At 38.0% G+C, this 19,929-nt stretch overlaps 1 protein-coding gene across 7 annotated transcripts in view; it reads right to left on the bottom strand.

The window, feature by feature from the left end:
* lpp (LIM domain containing preferred translocation partner in lipoma) overlaps positions 1 to 19,929 on the bottom strand; it is a 154,923-nt gene that overhangs the window by 53,222 nt on the left and 81,772 nt on the right. For all 7 annotated transcript variants that reach the window (XM_020609956.1, XM_020609959.1, XM_020609963.1 and 4 more), the window contains one exon: positions 8,049 to 8,642. In XM_020609956.1, coding sequence (XP_020465612.1) covers positions 8,049 to 8,642 — 594 coding nt within the window. The remainder of the gene's footprint in view (positions 1 to 8,048; positions 8,643 to 19,929) is intronic.

Below are 19,929 nucleotides of genomic sequence, written 5' to 3'. Positions count from 1 at the left end.
GGGGGGGGTGTCCTGGTATTTCTGTGGAATTCTGGCCAAAATCTGCTATCTCCCAGGAAAAATACCCATGAGAGAGCTTTACTGTGGCACGCGGGTGCTTACACTCCAGCTGTATAGTTGAATGCTGTGCAGAATTATTGTGAATTGAAGTGCAACTCTGTAAACGAAAGAGCAGCAAATGGGCTGTTTTAGTTGGAGCTCATGAAGCAATTCCTTCATTTTATTTTTAATTTCTCTCTGCCACTGCAGAGAAGTATAACCTTACACTAGTGCCTGGTGTTTCCACCACAAAGATTGTGTACATTTATAAGGAACTATTCTTCTACTATAACATAAAGAAGCATCAGGAAAATAAAACAGGATCAGGAGATGAGAAGAAACAGCATTTCATGATCAAATTTTTACAATTCAATAAAAAAAAAAAATGAAAACATTTCAGGAATCTAAGGTAAAAAGTGAAATATTCCTAGAAAGTAGTAATTTTATATTTAGAAAACATTACATGCTACTTAAATCAACTATATCTGATCATTATTAAAGTATTTATTATTACTATTATTATTAATAAAGTAAGTCAAATAATTTGAGACTGAATGTAACCCAATTAATAAATGTCTGCACCATTTATGATTCTTTTCAATGCTACAAGCAGAGAGAATTTATTTTCTAATAAATCCATTTGAAGGGTGCCAGCATTTCTACTCGACAGTAAAAGCACAAGCATTTCTAATAACATAAAAAATGGCTCTGTTCCAATTAGTTGAGTCAGTAAACCATACCAGTAAGCTAGCAGGCACAATGCAATGACTCCGATACCAAATTAGCAGCTGCACCTGCGTAAATGTGGTGCCTGTCCCTGCAGCATTCCCAACTGCAAAATGGATGAAATTTAATCAAGTCTGTGTGATCAACACGTGACATCATACAGTACAATTTTTAAAGGTACCCTGTTAAGTTTCAAACAAATAAATGTTTAAATTATTTATTCCTGTAAATATAGCATACTACACTTTTTGGCTCGTTACAGCTACCAACTCTCAGTCATAAAACAGCCTGAAACCATTGGCAGGAACATGTATCATAAAGTGCAAACATAGCTCCATAGCACTGCTACTGGTCAGAACCTCCACAGGGCACCTTTATTTTTCCAGCCACTGGTTTCACGTCTCTCAGTAAATACACTAAGTTCTGTAGTCCACTGTGACATAGAGTTTATCACTGATGTTAATGAGAAATTAAAAATCTCAATTAATATGTACAGATAATGGCCTATAACTAATGTCCCTGGGCACTGTTTACAATTTCCTGGTTTTCTCCATAAATTGGTAATGAAATATGATTTGATCTTCACCACAGTCCCAAATATCAACAAACACAATATTTCTATGCTAATAAAACAGTCATGATCTTTCATGTCTTTATTGACCACACTGATTAGACATACACAGTGATGGTGGACAAAGTCATGGCAACAGTGTTTTAATAACTGGTTGAACCACCTTTGGAAGGAATAACCTCTAGCAAGTGCTTCCTGTAGCTGTGGATTAGACCTGCACAATATTCAGGAGGAATTCTGGACCACTGAACGTCTACAGGCCAGTGGCACTCACCCCAATCATTATGAAGTGTTTTGAGAGAGTGGTGCTGGCCCGCATTCAGAGCAGTATACCGGGCACCGGCACATATGTAAAAACGCAGTGTTTGGGTGTTTTTATAAGTCAAGGTAAATCTAAATCACACCTCCATTCTCATTTCATTGATTGGACTCCAGGTTTGCTAACACCTGCCTCCGGCTGATGCTTAGTGACATTAGAAGCCTTGTGTTGCCATTAACTTTTTCCATTTTCAATTTGTATGTTTAATAGGCGTGTTCACTAAAAACATGAAAGATCATGTCTTTGTGTGTGACTTTGGTGAAGATCAGATCACATTTCATGACCAATTTAAATCCAGGAAATTAATGCTTTTACAATGAAATGCCCAGTTAAATAAAGTTCTAACTTGCATACCCTACAGTGACACCTATGAATAATCAGATACTGGTCTTGTTACACACTGTACTGTATCTGACCATATACACGGTAACAATACATGAATCAGAAAAATGACTATCATGACTTGAAACAGTCGTTTTCATATTGGTAAAGGTGTATCACAAAGATCCAGAGCTCTGATCATCAATCCCTTTGATTTATCAACCCTACTAATGTCCCTATTATCCTTATTGGGCCCAATTCCTTTTTGTTGTTGCCTGTGGCTATATTTACATTTGAGGTTTGTTATAGCTCATGCCTGGAAGCAGCTACTGGAAAGAAGCTATCTGATGTGTTGGCATGGAGATCAACTTTAAATAACTGATCTCAAGGATCAGGTCTAGTGGAGTGACCTTTAATCTCTGAAGCATTCAGTAAGCAGATCCTGTAAGGACCACCATCAAACAACATGTCATCCAGTAACATGTCTGGAGGCACAGCAGTAAGTATATAGACTATTTTGAATGCATGTAATGTTAGCGGAATCCCTGTCACCCAGTTTGACCTGCATTGCAAGTGTAATGACTTCATGTGGCTTTTGCTGTTGTATAGACTCTTATTCAGTATACTGTATATTTATAGTACTGTACATGATCCGCATGATCTTTATTTCAAATTTTATTAAGTGGAAAGGGTAGGCTTTACGTTACCCATTAACTGTATCTGCTATGTGAAATGGTATTAAAAACAGCCTTTTAAACATCATTTTAAGCTCATCTCCATTGTCTTGCACCTTACAGCTCGTTACAGCCCCCAGTGGTGCTCCAACCCCCACCACATCTCCTCCCAGCTCACTATTGATATTTTGAAATCTCAAAGTTCACAGCCTGGTTTCAAAACATCAACAGCAAATTATGATGCATATCCCTACCTGATGTTATGATGTTACAAAACCTGTGATGATGATGCGTAGAGAAAATGGTACCTTCATGTGTGGTCATATCAACTACAAGACTAGACAGCCTGAATGACTCACTGCTGTGGTATTCACGACTTGGAAAGTGGATATTTTTAAAATGTAAGACTTCCTTGTTGATAATACTCTGTCATTAAAAATGTTGGAGGTTACCTTTCCTTTTTTAAATGTTTTTTTTGAAGAACTAGCCTGACACTGAAGCACAGAAACATCATAATTATCAACTTTTGAAAACGAAACAGAGATTACTCTGAACATTAGTTCATTTTATCATAATTTCCCCAGCATTTAACTTAAAGGTACCCTGTGGAGTTTTTGACCACTAGTAGTAATATAGAGCATGCATGTCTGTATTAATGGGTCCCTGTTTTGTTTGTTCTCACCAAAGAGCTCACTAATACAAAAAGAAAAGAACTCAACACATTTGTCAGGTCTCATGGATATACACAGTCCAGTTACAGAAACTGTTTTAAAGAAAACTCCACATGGCACCTTTCAATCACTCCCATGTCAGAAATTCTACCTTGCATTTTCCATTTGAATGGAGCAGAAGTTATGTGCCCTGTTTGTGTCATAAATAAACACATGAACGGTACACTACTCATGACTAATGACTAGTGCTAATGCAGAGATATTGGCTATATTCAAGCCAACAGTTCACTTTAGTTGAAAAATTGTGAGAATGATGAATTAAGTGCAAAGCAGCTGCTATTTGTGCTTATGTGTATAATATAGCTTTCTTGAACAGTATGAGAATAAACAAAGGAATAGTTAAAAGGGCAGAGTTGCTCGCAGGTGTAATTGAAGTATTCACATGTAGATGTGAGTGGGTGTGCGTTTCAAAATCATGACTCATTTTGTTTTTAATTGTTCTGTGAAGACAATATCACTGCCTAAAAAGCTACACATAATATGTTCTAATTATATTTTCAGGATTATTACTTGCACCTTTAACCAAACACACACAGTCTTATTTTAGTGGCGTGATTTTTCTGAAAGCCCATTGTACATTAATTGCCACACAAAAATAGAACACCAAAATAGAAATCATGATTTTGTCCTATTAAACATGGTGACATTTGAATAAGCAATAAACAAATGTCTTGAGGTAAGTGGTGAGACGCAAGACAGCTTTTTCTAGTGTGGTTTAGCAAAAACAGAAAGTAGCTCTAAGGAATTCTAAAAAATTGTTTATTTAGTTTTTGTATAGCCAGAGGGAAATTCTGTCAACTGTTTACTTGTACAATTTGCAAAGACAAAAATGTGTGGATGAGCTCAGTGTAATGTTTTAATGGTGCTTTAAAATAAATTAAAATACTGTAAATGATGGGGCCAAAAACGCTGACTACTATATAAATCACCAATCTGACCTGAACTCCTGTGTGGTTGTTGTTTTCAAAAAGGCTACTTCAAAATAATCATATACAGTAACACATTTCAAAATACGGTAATAATAAAAAATGGGTATTTTGTTTGACAACACAAGCTTCAGAATAACCATTTGCTTGCTGCGTAGAACAAAGTGCCATTTGTTTCAAGGGGCATTTACAGCGGATACAGAGAAATGATAACAGGGCTGCAGACAACATGCCTTAATCTTGCTGAAGCATTTGCTCACACTTTGTAGCTGCACATGGAGAAAAGGCTTTGTTGGTAACCTATAGCAGAGCTGGTAAGCCTGCACTCAGTCATCACACTTTAAGAACTGCACATAGCTCTTGAGTTTGGGGCAACTGGGGTTAATAACCTGAGGAGAAGATATCAAGTATGATGTCAATAGAGCAAGTATTCACACCTGATCTTCTTTCCAGGTATGAAGATAAGTAGTACTCCTGTACACAGAGGAACAGCTCTGTAAAATAACATGTAAATGTAGTGCAGACAAACCATCTGAAACACTGTCAAATCTGTTGTTCTGTGAAGACCCCATGGGTCTATCCTAGGTCTGTCATCATTCCCTGTTAACTGTACAGGCAGTTGTTTTGTTATTGTAAAGCACTTCTGAAAATGCTATATATTGTAAATAGCTATCATGAGTTAATGCATTATCAAAAAGAAGTGTTCAAGTAATGATGACATGGGCAGTGAATTGCCCTTTTTAAATGGGATTTTAGTTCTGCAAAGACAATTTTAGGAGATGAAAAAGGGTTCATGCCAGATCACAAATATAAAAAAGTACTTTGGATGATCCTGATGGCACCATATGGAAATGTTCTTGTACAGGTCAAAAGGCAAATAGTCCAGGACTTGAAGGCAGAGAAATGCCAGATATTTAAACATACTTGACAGCTGCAACCAACATTGACCTTCAAGGGGCCTTTGGCTGGCTGCAGGGATTGTGTAGTTCAAAATAATCCTCCCCTGTCAAACATCACTCAAGCTGAACTGTAGCACAAATCATCATGCATCTTAGTTTTCCTCCAATTTCAGGAAAGATGGACAGACTCCTGGAAATTGGTATGTTAACCTGTAGCCATTAAATTTGTTAATATTTTCCACTACTGTAGAGCTCAAACACTGGTGGATTTGGGTAATTAAATGTCCTTAGAGCCGGTTGATGTGAAATGTTCTTACACCTTTTTACACCTTTACATGTGAGTAAGAACACTTTGGGGGACTGAGTGCTGGGTGGTGGAGGCTGCTATAGAGTTAGGAGCAGAGCGGGAGGACTAATCAGAACAAATCCAGATCACAGAATGTCATCCAAGGGGTTCAATCTTGGACTTCTAATGACACTGGCCTTCTATGAATACACTCAATTATGTGAAATGATCTCTTTAATAAAGTCCTCAATCAAAGTCACAGAGCCCCTAATAAGAAAGTCCCGGGTATTACATAAAATCACCAATAACTCTGACTGGAGATATATTTTGATAATTATGAAAAATATGTAAATGGTTCCTTTAATTCACTCTGTTTTGGTTTATTTACAACAGATTAAAAGAGCCACAGCCCTCTTCTTTTAAGTAGATTGAACACCATTTGTGAAAGGTTATGAACATGTCACACAGCATTTGGGTGAAGGAGAGTGATGATCATAAAGATGAATTTGACAGATTCTGCTTTCAATCTAATCTGGCTGTTATAGCGTCTCTGGTCTGTTTTGGAATTAAAGTTCTGCCTGACTGAATGTAAACAAAAAGCAGATTAGGGCTAAGGTTTGGATACATATGTTTCAGGGGATGGTTGGGTCAAACATGATGTGAACACAAAATTCTCAGCATGTTCTTTTGATAAATGTGTGCATGGAACATTAAGTTTCCCAATATGTTTCAAAGCATTCAAATGGGGGGGCAGAGACCATTATCCTGCTGTGGTATATCCTTGGGAAAGAAAAACAAATATATATTTAGTCTACATGCAGTATCTGTAAAATTAGCAATTTGCTTTTATCTGAAATCAAAGAGATGCTCACAAATCTATTAAACGCTACCTTTTGTTTTTTTACAATGCATCATACAGGGACCAAAGCAAGCTTTCCCAGCAAAATGTTGACTTTTGTTTTGAACAAATATAGACTTTTTTAATTTACTTGCTGCAATGTTGAAGCTAATTTGTATTTAGTAAAGTGCAGTCCTTGATGAGCTGTTCCCCAGATGCTTGGAGCCCCAGTTTGTATCATGAACTAGCATAAAATCCTTGAATTTAAATAAACTCAAGGGCCTTGCACTTTCCAGAGATTGTCGACGGCTCGGTACACTGAGATTAAAATAGAGGTCTCTGTGGCATGGACTACTCTGTTCTATAGGATGACAGCATTTTGTAAGTCTTCTTATTTATGTAAAATACAGTTCTATAAAAAAAGGTCTAGTTCTGGATCCATTGTCCTGCCACACTTCTGAAGGCTTGGGGCCAGGCAGCCTTATGGCTACATTAAATGCAATGATGCAACTTTTTTACAGTATTGCAAAAATTACCATTGTATTAAATAGTATTTTTTGTGGTATTAAATGGTACAGCCATGACACTGTTGAAGAACTTTTAAGTTCAAAAACTGCTCAAAATGTTAACATGATAAGTAAGCATTAATGAATGGGAAGACAACCTGGTCTAGCTGCCGTTCATTGAGCCCCCTTAGTTTTGCTATGGCAGCATGGCACATTAAATAGCGTACAACATGACTGAAAGACACCAAAAATGAAGAGTAACTGTCAAGGAATGACTTATCCAAACACCAGAGCTTGACAATAACCAGGCTGTGCTTTCCAGGCCTCCTCATACTGTGACCTCTTGGGCCCATTCAAGGTGATGGTAAAATGTTAAGAGCAATAAGCTGACCCACGTGTTTAAAAAGGGCCATATTCCTGACAATAAAGTGGAACGTGAGTTTGACTGGCTTATTAAAGTTATGTCAATCATGAAAATACTGTATATACCAAAAAAAAAAAAAAAACATATTCAAAAGGAACTAAGGCTAAAATCAAAGCTTGTACCATTCAAATATTTACCACTCAATCTATGCTTCAACCCTCAACTATAGTCAAAGACTTTGAGTTGTGTATAAAAGTCTAGAATTTTGAATACAAATGGACAAAACTAGCTTACTTCCCATGGTGTCTGGACTCACCCTTTGGCAGAGGAGTTCAAAAATCCTATAATGTTTTAAAGTAAAACTGCTACATTTTTGACAAAACCCAGTCGAGGTGGTTCAAGCATTCAATCAGAATGCCTCCCAGACTTGCCTCTATGGAGGTATTCCAGACATATCTGAGTAAGAGGACGTCCCAGGAAAAACCTAGTACACACTGAGCGGGATTAAATATTCCAACTGGCCTGGGAATGCCTCAGGACATTCAAGAAGGAGCTAGGAAATGTGGAATTGGATGCCTGGGCTACTCTTCTTTACCTACTGCCACCAACTCGACAGTGAAACATGACAGAGACTGGTGAAAAGAATGAAGGGATGAAAGGGTGGATGGATAAATGAACTGACTGATTGTTACCTCAGCCACAACTAATGTATGTGTGTAAACAGGGAAAATGTTTTTAATTATTTACATTTTTATCAGTTAGAAATATGCCTTCATTTAAACTATAATTACAATAAGTAAGAATTAGCTTATTGAGTGCGTTTAGAAGTATTGTGTAAAAGACCTTACCTTTGGTGGAACAGCTGGTCCAGCATAGGGAGCCAAGCTTGGTGGTACATCTGTGATGTAGGTCTTCTTGGGGCCTGGAGGCTGGTATGCTTGGGTGGGTGCAGGGTCAGGTCTCCTGGAGCTGAGGCTACCTACTTGGTGTACTCCTGAATGGGGCTGCTCTTGATATGCACCCTGGGTCATCGGGGAGAAGCCAGGCTGTGGCGGTCCATAGGCAAAGTCAGGACCTTTGGGCTGAGCAGGCATGTACTGCACCTGTGTAGGGCTACGTGATGGCTGCTGGCCAAAATGGAGGCTACCTGGGGGTGGATGCTGGGGCCCGGGCTGGGCAGACCTCACCTGGACATTGAAGGTGGGCTGACTTGGGGTTGAAGCTGTAGCATAGGAGGCTGGGACAGGCTGAGGAGCCATGTGGCTTTGAGGCTTGGCCACTGGGCTGACAGAGGAAGGTGGGACAGCAGAGACTCCCCCAGGGGCTTGAGGTTTGGGTATTGACTTTTTGGTGGCAGTCAGAGGTGGCTGAGTTGGAATGACCATTCGTTTGTAACCAGTTACTGGAGCACTGGGAGTGGTGGCTACTGAGGATCCAGAGTTCTGAAATACAGTGGAAAAAATTTACTCCAGTTAAAACAAATAACTGTCACTGCTGCCGTACGACAGACACACTGAACTGTATGTACTGGAAATTGACATCTAAAATATAATAAGACAACAAAGTTAAAAACTAACATCAGCATGTCAACATAAGGTGCTTTCGGACCCAACAGTTCTAGGGACTTAGCTCCAGGGATTGCACAAATAGTTTCCCCCTTTTTCATTTTAAATGAAATCTTGTGTGTGTAAAAGGTTTTTCATGTTCAAAAAAATAAATATTAACATTTGAAGCTGAGGAATTTCCCTTTATAAATATTAAACATATTATTTTAATATATACTGACAACAACACAATGCTAATTTTAGAATATATATAAAGTAATGTTAGTGAGCATTCATTGTAGTTCTTCACAGGACATAAATTTAGTTGCAGCTGTTAAAGCCATCTTGTACCAAGGAAGTACAAAGACAACATTACAGGGCAGTTTCCAGTAGCTTTGTTAGATACTAGTTGTATGGGGCAAGACACTGAATTTAATACTAACCTTCATCATGGTCTGCATTATTTTTTTTTATTATGAAAAATATTGACCTAGACATTAAAATGTATTACAGATACACAGCAAAATTCCACCATGAATGGGTTTGTCGAACTGGAAAAAATATGAGCATCTGAAGAATTTTTACTCTTATACAATGCATGCTAGCTCAAAGTGTGAAACAGTAAATGGTAAATATGTGTAAAAGTATTATGAAATTGTAACTATTTTAACAGACTTTATGTGGAAATGGGAATTTTTTTTAAAATGTGAACTTTATGATAATTCACCACTACAGGATTTTCTTGGTATTTTAATTCTGGCATGTAATTTCAGAGTACATTTTTGTAATTCTATTACCATATTATTGTATGCTGGAAATAAAGGGAAGATCTGTAAAATATACAGGAAAATTATGTGAAACTATGAGCTTTTTTTACTGTGTAAAGTGGGAGCTAAAAAGTACCTCAAAACAGCATTCTAAGAACTATTCTCATTCTCTGTTCCTGTGATGTGGACACACAAAAAAGGGGGAAGTCTAATAGTTCTTTGAACTATGAAAAAGTTCTTCTCACAATTACAATGCAAACAGTTTTATGTTAAGCAGATACCCAATACCTAACATAAATATTTTTACTGTTTACTATCTTAGTTTAGCATGTTATCATGCTAACATTTGGGGATTAACAACACAAGCAAGGCGAATGGGAATGTAGGAAGGAAGCAGGAATTTAGTCAGGAATCAAAGTAGTAAGCTACCTGAATTTCTGACCTGATGGTGGTGCTAATTAAAAACTCAGGGGATAACGAAAGTTATTATACTTTATCCTTGATAAATTAAATCTTGCTGAACGGTGAAAATACAACCTTTGTATTCAACAGCTACTCACTGAGAGTGTGCTTTACACTTAAATGATTATCCACCCTGCCTTCCGAAGTCAATTACAAGGTTAGCTCGACAGCAGAGGCTCTACACTGTCTGCGACCACCCCATAATCTATGGCTAATAAAGCACGAGGGCACGGGATAAATTGTTTGGCAGAGAGCACCATGACAGCAGATTGGCAATGGCACATGACACTTGTGCTGACTCTGGCTGCTTAGATGGGAAAGATGTTAAATCACTGAGATTTGTGACGCTGGTGTTCCTGGGAAGAGTCGACCGTAAAGCAGCAACACAACCCAGTGCTGCAGTTCCCATGTGTGAACAACTGTGGCATTTTGATCTAATGCCCATTTGATGCATGGGCCAAACAACAACAAAATATAGCAGCGAATAACACACAGAATAAGAATGTTTCACTCAGATGTCAGAGGCTTCTGCCCTGATAATCTCTCATGTAAGTAATAATTGTTTTACACTACAGCTACATATCGGTGTCAGGCGTTCAGCCAGTCTAAAAAGGGTCTATCATTAACCTTGGACGGCCTTATTAGGTTACTGCCTGAAGCCAAAAATCAGAGTCAATTACTAAATTTGCAGCACTAGGGGAACAAAAGTGAACACTTGTAGTCTTTAGACCCTTTGCAACTCATTTTGATGTCTTCTAAATTGGGGCAGAGCATCAATTCCAATCAATTTCCCTTAAAAGTTGATCAAAGCCTGCTGCGTAGAAATGCCACATATAGCTGTGTTTTACACAACTACAGTATATGTAGCTATTACAGTCACTTGTTATTTATACAGTAACTTATACTGAATTTTAAAAACACTTAGGTTGTAATCTATCAGTGAAAAAGCATTCGGTACTGTAACTCCAACACTGAGATAAGAAGAATTCCAAGTTTTGGTAAAAGAGGTACATGCATCAAGTTTGTCTAAATCCCATCTAATCCAAGTCAGAGGGGAGCCCCTAAGAAAGCTCCAGAAAATATTTTCTGCTCTCACTCTGATTTCTGTCTCAATGATTAGTGCTGATGTTTATTTAAAAAGTGTGTCTGCCTGCATATGTATGCAAAAATTTCCACTATGCCCTTTAGGAAGTGAAATTACTTAATTTAAATGTTTCATGGGTTTTAAATACTCTAGATTATTAATTTATCTTTAAGGCCTTGGAACCTACAGTGACATTTAGTTAGCAGAGCACTGGAAATGCAAATTGGTTCCCTCAAAATAATTACACTGTCATGGTACATTTTCCACAAATTACATTAAGAGAATGGATTCACCCCTTTCAAAGGCCGATGAAACGAATCAAATGCATAAAATCGGAGTCAAAATGCCTGTGCAGTGGGAAAGATTTCCATATCAACTAAAATCTCTTTGTGGTTGCTGTATGTTTTTGACCTGTCAGTGTTAATGACTGTGGTCTGAGATGATATAATAACTAGTTAGTGAAGACATTAATAGGTAAGACAGGAACAATATGTACCCATAAATTTTACTTTCTTGTTCAGGACTGAGTTTCAAGTCGTTTTCCCATGTTCTATAGTAACTCAGTTGTATATTCTGGTTCAATGCATAATTTAAACATTATTTTGAAAAGGTATTTACTGTAAGCACTTTGTAATTTGCAATTTTCAATGTTACTATGCTATTACATCATGTCAAATTATTCAGTTTTAAAAGAAACTTGTTATATATTTTCTTACATGCAAAACCTCTTCACAGCACAAAATCACTGTATCTCTTTATAATATAAAAACGTTATGTTCAACGCAACAACCAGTTTCCATTGTTTTATTCTGCACATAAAACACCTCATAAATACCTTGTTTACTAAATTTGTTTTCAATTTGTGTCTGACCTAACAATTTTTTAAAACGTTTATCATTTTATTGATTGAATATTATTTCCTGTTACCTATTTTCAAACACAAATTACAATAGCATTAAAATTAGATGTACACATCATTAATGATGACAAGGCTCATTTACATACACACCTAAAAATAGTTGACTTAGCCACATAGTCACTTTAATACTTGTGTAGCTGCCCGTATGAGGCACAGTCTGAAATCTAGAAGTCTGACCTTCCACGCAGCACCAGTGTCAGTGCACACTTTGTTGTTGTTTCTAACACCCCCTCCACACACAAACAGTTTTAGAGAAAGTTTTCCATAACCCCTTCAGAAAAGTTAACCCTCACTCTACACTGTAATTCAGACTGACTTTGCAAACAACTTAAGTGTGAAATTTCACAGAGACTCTCAAGAAAGCATTTTGACACATTAAAAAAGATTAGGAGAGACTATACAAGCCTGGGGGGTGGGGGGTAAAACTGTTAACTTTGCATTTCAAACCAAGAGTGTGGGGGATTTTTTTAAAAGCAAGCTTGGGGAAACCCCTAAAGAGGGAGAAGTTCTGCATCTTTCAGACCTTAGATATTTTTCTCTCGACTTTTTCCTGCTCTTTCTTCATATAAAGCTGATGCTTTTTACTCTTGGCTCTGCTGTCCATTGGCATCTGTCTGTCTCACCTCTTACTGAACACTACGACCATGGAAGGATCCCCCGTCAACAAACACTATTTGTCTCCACAATAGTCACGTTTAACAAACTGACAGCCTCAGTGTAGTCATACATTTGAGCATATCAATTCCCTTCCTACAATAGTCCAAGAAAAGTAAATTAAATATAATTGTCTCTGTGAAACATGGTGAAACCTCAAGCTTCCTTGAACTATTTTTCCTTTAACAATTCATGCAACAAAATTCACCAGTGACAGAAAAAGCATGAGCAATATATCAAATAACTATTGAACAAGTAGAACAACACGAACTTGCAGAAAAATAACATCTTCACCATCCCTGCAGTCAACTCGCCTGGTCCCCCGTTAACCCACTAACGCCATACGGTGCTCGTTCTGCTGACTATAGTGAGCTGTGGTGAATGAGAAGGGGAAAAAACTAACTTTGGGTAGTAAATGGATGTGATGGTTGAGTCTAATGAACTATGTGCATGAAAATGAGCTGAATTCTTGTGGGCTTGTAGGCTGAACAGCTCCTGTACCAGCAGTGTCTGTCCAGCAGCAGAGGACAGGATGATGTCTCACACAGTGGCCAGTTTATTGCAAAAGCATGCACTCTTTTCCAATTACAATGTTAAACTGCTGACTGTGACATTATGAGCTCCTAGAAAGGTTAAGAAACACAGTATTTGCTACATTATGTTGTGTAGCACTGAAAAGCAGTCACTTCCACTTTACGTCATTGGAGTGGTGGCAGGTATAAAGTTTTACATTTATTTGTGCACATCAGCAGCTGCCTTACATTCTATATTTTATTTAATCACAATCAAAAAGTAAAAGAGTCCATGAAAATAAAATGCACTCTAAAATCACTGCACTTTATGGCAATTACATTTTTTATAAGAAAAGTATTATTACTTTGATTATAATTATCAAATACTCGGTATCGGCGAGTACTCAAATGTACCCGACTAGAAATGAGTGGCATCGGTGCAGCCCTATCACGCACTGCAAACAATGCACTCGGAGCAAAAAAAATGTTACAGATCCCACTAAAATAAAATCTTCACAGCAATGCTCTTAGACATAAAATGAGTGTAGATCTTTGTTTGTCTTTTCCTAATGGCTAATTCATTTTTTTCAGCCTGTGATACACTACACCGCAGTTACAGATTCTTAAAATATCGGGAGAGATGTGAAAACACAGAAAGATGCAGACAGCAAGTGTCACAGTACATGACATGCTTCTACCACCAAGACAACCTGAAAACAATGTAGCTGAACTTGAAGTATTTCACAGTTATGTAACCTTCCCAAAAAACTGGGTTTCAGGTAGAAATTATGTAGAATTCCTTGTGTGATGCAACAACATCATACAAAGTAGGGCATATTACTCACTGATGTAACTAAAAAAAAAAAATCTGGGCTACTGTGTGGGGAAAAGAAGTCCTGGGGAGTCACCAATCGTGGCGCCTCTACTATTTTAATAAAAGAGGCAAATGTGTGTTTTTGGATCCCTCACACAGCAGAAACTAATTGTTTCATTCACCTCCAGTCTCTCGCCACATATCCCCGACTCATCCCTGTAATGAGCTTTTCATGCACTTGTGACCCCTCCTGCTTCAAGAGGCGAAGTACTGCACAGATGAAAATGTCCCCTGCTTACACTGTGTAACCGTCTTCAGTTTCAGGCACAGCAACTGTTAACTGTTCTCCCAGAAGCTCAGTGTGTTGGTGTGTATGTGCACACGTTATTGTGTACAGGGATAATATGCAATGACAGCAGTAGTTAGTAAGCCTTTTAGTATTGTTACTACTTCATGATGTAAAGAGGAAGATTACACCAACTGTCACAGCTTTCTGGCTCAAACTAACCGTGTCATTGGTTCACCCTGTTAGCGAGTGTCCGAAGGCATGCTCCTCTCTCTACAGTTGGCTCATATCAAGCTCAGAACCTGCTGCCAGATTGACCTTAAGGTCCATGGGCGCCACTGGCACCATGCAGCAACAAAGCAATCAAAGAAAATAGCAGCATATTAAACAAACCGAGAGGAAAAAGTTCAACACCACCAAGCCCTTTAATTACAGACCTGGAGTGTTACAGTAGCTTGATGCAGTTTGGTTAGCTCTTGGAAATAAACTGCAGAACCACACAATCACACACTGGTGGTTCAGGACCCCGAAGAGTAAAATATCCACTGCAAAAATAGATGCCCACAGCCTTGACCTTTTATGAGGAATAAAAGAGGCTGGCTAGCATACCAGTGTCATGGCGGTGACATCAGAAGCTGAAAACAACTGAACATTTCTCAGCTGAAGAGAACAACAGTTTATGGAGAGAACAACAGTTACAACATGTCACAACCTGGATTGCTTACAGTATGTGTGAACAGTTTTATATGACCTAGTAGCTGACCACCCATATTTTTAAAAGACTGCTCCCCTAAAAAAATTAACCCATGATTCATATGTGGAAGAGAGTTATGATAACCCATAGCTATGTTTTATTTTTAGGTGACCTGTATCAGCTGTAGTAATTGTGATGTGAGCAAAAGATAAAGTCAGGTGACTTAGTATGTATAGTAGAGCAACAATATCCACATAGGGAGGAGAACAGCGTGAATGGATGGGTCAATCTCAAACACAGGATTTTGACATGGGGGAGGTTGCTGTTCATTTCCTGTTTTAAACAATTAGGGGCTGTTTCTTTTAATAAGCAACAGTCCTATGCCTGTGAACCATTTAATCTATTCCCAAGTTTGCTTTTGCCCTTGTGGTGATTCATGAAATGGTTTTCTTATGCCTTGGATAGTTATTCCATGTTAATCCATTAAGAATCAAATGCTTTAGTAAATACAAAGGTCTTAAGGAGAGATTTAAACAGCCAAATCTGTATCAGATCTAATATTAAAAGGCAAATCACTCCAAAGCTTTGGCGCCATGATGGCAAAAGCCCTATCGCCCCATTGTCTGTGACGAGACCTTGGGGACCTCTAGAAGATACAAAGACAAAGATCTAAGAGCTCTAACTGGGGCATGCTGCTGAATGAGATCGCTGAGGTACTGGGGTACCAAGCCATTTAAAACCTTAAAAACAAAAATTAGTAACTTAAAGCCGATTCTGAAGAGAACCAGGAGCCCATGAAAGTAAGCTAGTACAGGTGAGATATGCTCAGGTGGGTTCATCAGTAAATGAGCAGCAGCATTTTGAACTAAATGGAAATGTGAAAGAAGCGATTTACTCACTCCAGAATACAGTCAGTTACAGTAGTCAAGCTTAGCACTAACAAAAGCATGGATTGCATTTTCAAAATCTTTAAATGAGAGAAAAGGCCTCACTTTACACAACAATCGCAACTGGAAAAACCTCGACTTCACAACAGCGTCAATCTGTTTATCAAACTTTAAGTCACTGTTAAACAACACCCCAAGATTTCTCACCACAGGTTTAATGTATGATGATAAAGATCCAAGGTCTATGACCAAAACAGCCACTGAAAAGGGGTGTCCCAGAACTACACATCCCGTTTCACCCTCATTGAGCTGTAGGAAGGTTAGTGCCAGCCAAGCTCTAATGTCATTAATACAGTTAATGGCTAGAGGCAAAACCCCCTTTTAGGCTTTAAGGGAACATAGATTTGAATATCATATAACATAATATAATATGATCACTTCTGCACTGCAGAAGTGACTTAAGGTGTAGGGGACAGTGAGCACACCTGAGGGGGATGAAGATTTGAAATGGTGAGGACATTCCCTTGAGATACCACCAGAGTTTGAGCCTCATAAGGAGTCACCATCCCTAACATACTCTCAGGGAGCTGAGACAGTGCCAAGGTGGTCTAGAGAATTCATTCACTGCAATCGTGCAGCAGACACAATGATCAGTGGGATACTTGGGAGCAAGCAGCAAGGGCCTATCATTCTGCCACGCTGTGACAGCAAGTGCCATCCACAATGCTCTGTCTGCTGAGAGATGGGAGTGTCATGGCATGTCTTAACTGGCACAGTGCGAAGTAAGACCTCCTTAGGGTACCCATGTCAGCAGCATTTCAAGTACTCAGCTCCACCTAAACTGTCAGCAGACTTCAATAATTCTGTCTGTTTTGTATGGACATTACAACTCATTACAGAGACATCAGGCTATTTGACATCCAAGTAAAGAAATAACAGACCAATGTTTAAAATGTTGTGCTTGTCTGCTGACGTAGGTGTGCAGTGACAGTGACTGCGTTTACATGCACTTAAAGAGCCCGTGGCATGCTTTTCTGTGTTTTCTGACTTATCTACAGTGTTACAACAAAGAATTATCATCTTAAACGTGACTGAAAGCTCAAAAAATTAGGTGTAGCTAGAGTATGTGGTTGTACTTTTATACAGATGCATCTCGGTTTATACAAGTTTCGCAAACTCTCGCTGGTGAAACTTTTTGTTTTACATAAGTTTACTGATTTGTTTTAACGGTCAGCTGTGCCAGCTTGCCTGACATCTGTCTTTAACAGTTGTTAGTGTGATGGAAAGTTGTTGATTCGACTTAATATATTTACTTGTTTTCTCAAGTTCAGTTAACAGTGTCACAATTATAGAACCCATAAAATGACCCAGAATGAAGGACACTGCCTTTTTCAGGACCACCTTTCCATTTTCATCCTTGCTCCTACCCCAGACGAAGCGAGTGGGAACCAAGGGGAATGTAAAACTAATTTAAATTTAAATATCCACTGATTAGTGACATTTGTGATTGTCGGTGCACTTTGTTGGTTGACTGTAATTGAGGTAGAACGATGACTGTAAGTGAGTCTCACATCTTTGGTCCCAGTTCTAGCACTGCCTGAAGGCAGCCGAGTAACACTTGAGTGGCTCTCCCTCTTTGAATCCATCTAAAAAGACACTACCTTAGTTAAAGGAAGAGAGACACACACACACGCACACACACACACACACACACTCGAGTGAGGAAGTATACTGTGGTGGTAAGTGTATGTCATTTAGGAAATTGAGGCTTTCAATATTTAATTTATTGTGCTGCGCATTACTGTTAAGTAGCACATGGATGAAACAGCTGGCAGGGCATTTTAATTTCAACTTATATCTCATCACAACAGACTGAATAAGATCAGAATGAGGTGCATCTTTAGTGGAGAAAGTACATTAGAGTTTAACTGAGATAAAAAGCTTATTGTCACAGCTTATTGTGACATTTCTCTCAGTGGATAAGTAGTAAAGTGCATCAACTCTGCATACATATTTCTCCTCAACAAAGTCACTTCATAATAAATAATAGTTTTATTTATCATCATAAAATACAAAAATACTTATTACAATAATAAGTATTAACTTAATACAAAATACTCTATTTTGGAGATATTTGAAATTAAAATCAGTTGTAAATCAGGTACTGTGTGATGAACTTACAACACTAGTTACATTTGACTACATGTAAAAGGAGAAGATGACATCTGATAGTGTCTGGAAAAGCCATTTACTTATTTTCTTGCACTCTTTTCGTTTCTTCATGTGCATATTAGAATATACAGTAACTGGTAATCTGCAGCTGTTGTCCAAGTAGTTATCCAAAAGTATCAACTTCTGTAGACGAAGGTGGTGAATACAAATAGATATTTGACAAAACATGCTACATGGTTTTAGAAAAACAGTCCAAACAAAGCAGAAGAATCAAATCAGTGAAAGAGCCTATGTCAAATTAAAAATGTTGGCACATATTAATATTTTGAGGTCAAAGTTTATTTTCTCTATCTAGTGATAAACTTACATGGCTATACTTAGTTTTCATGTTAATAATTTTAAGGCACAAACTGAATGCATAAAGATAAAATCATTCTGATATATTTTTGCGACGAATGTACAAAGTGCAGCACATACTGGATGTTGTAAAACTTCAGTAGGAGGGCTGCTTACTCATTAGATTACAAGAAATGCACCAGAAGTTGGTTTGAATTACAGGTCACAGCAGTCGAAGCTTCTGTAGCCTCCACCAAAGCAGCAGCGCTGCTCTGGTACTTGATGAGCATACTATTTTGACACTCATCTGGGTCTGCTTGTTCACTCCCCCACAACAGATCTGATGTGTCTAGACAGGCCTACGCTACATATTAGTGGAGCTGGTTGGACTCAGATTGCAGCGCAACACACTTGAAGCATTTAGCATAAACTTGCTCTCGTGTTTCCTCCAATCACAAAGTTAGACTTCGAATTTAGGACAAAAAAAATGTATAAATTTTAGAGCAGGATCTTAAAAGGTGTTTGATGCAGAGGCTGAATACATGCAGAGCTCTAAGTCAACCAGACACTTCACCAGGCCACTGATTAGCTGCTCCTCTCAAGTTAAACGTGTGGTAATCAATAAAGCCAGCTGCTGTACAGTTTGATGTTTTAACAAATCACTACATTTTTTCCATCATGCTGTTTAATTATTTCTGTGAGGACCCTCAAAGATGTATTGCAACGCCAGGTGCCCTGATCCTCACCAACAAAAATTGTAAGACTGAATCTTAACTAACTATAAAAGAATCACTGAGATACCAATATTACATAAAACACAATCCACTTTCCGTAACAGATCGATGACTTTTCATGTTTATCAGGCAAAAAAAGCTGTTTACAATATTCTGAGGACAAAGGAATCTATCAGAAATATGTTGCATCTCTCATATTTTACTGCAGCTCCTTGCCAGATTACATCAGCTTTACATCAGCAATATTTGTATTTCTCACACACTTTATTTACTGTACTTTACTTTTCTGTCGTATACATGTCAGTCACTCAAACAGCACTTGTGCAGACTGTAAATATTCGTTGCATGTACAGTACAACAAACTATGAACCACAGTGCTGAGAATGCAAAAGATGAAACAAAATAACTAAATGGAACTGAATTACATGTTAAGCAAAAAATCATCTACCATTTTGATGTACATGAAAATTAACATGAAGACATCAAATAACATATATGATCTTTTATTACAAGAAGCAACAGAAGCATCTGGCAGAATAAAGCAAACAAGCTGTAACGCAAACTTAGTTAACTGTGTCAAATAACAAATGGCATCTGAGAAGGAAGTGGAGAGAGAACAAATGGGGATTATATAATGATCACATTTCATTACCCACTGTTATGCCACAGAGAATACCAACTAAAGCAAACAAAATTGTTTTGATGTCTGCAAAGCATCAGTGCCAGCTGAATGTTTGCAAGAATGCTGCTTAGATTTTTATGAATGAGCAGCAACGTCCATTTCAATTTCATCTCGGAGGTGAACACTGATTCCAAATTTAACACCGGGATAAAGATTCCTCTCCCACAAGCTTGAAAGGGAAA

This window comes from Monopterus albus, unplaced genomic scaffold (genome assembly GCF_001952655.1).
Source record: "Monopterus albus unplaced genomic scaffold, M_albus_1.0 scaffold103.1, whole genome shotgun sequence".
Lineage (NCBI taxonomy): Eukaryota > Metazoa > Chordata > Actinopteri > Synbranchiformes > Synbranchidae > Monopterus > Monopterus albus.
The sequence above is the reverse complement of the archived record's forward strand: the minus strand, read 5'-3'. Positions and strand labels throughout refer to the sequence as shown.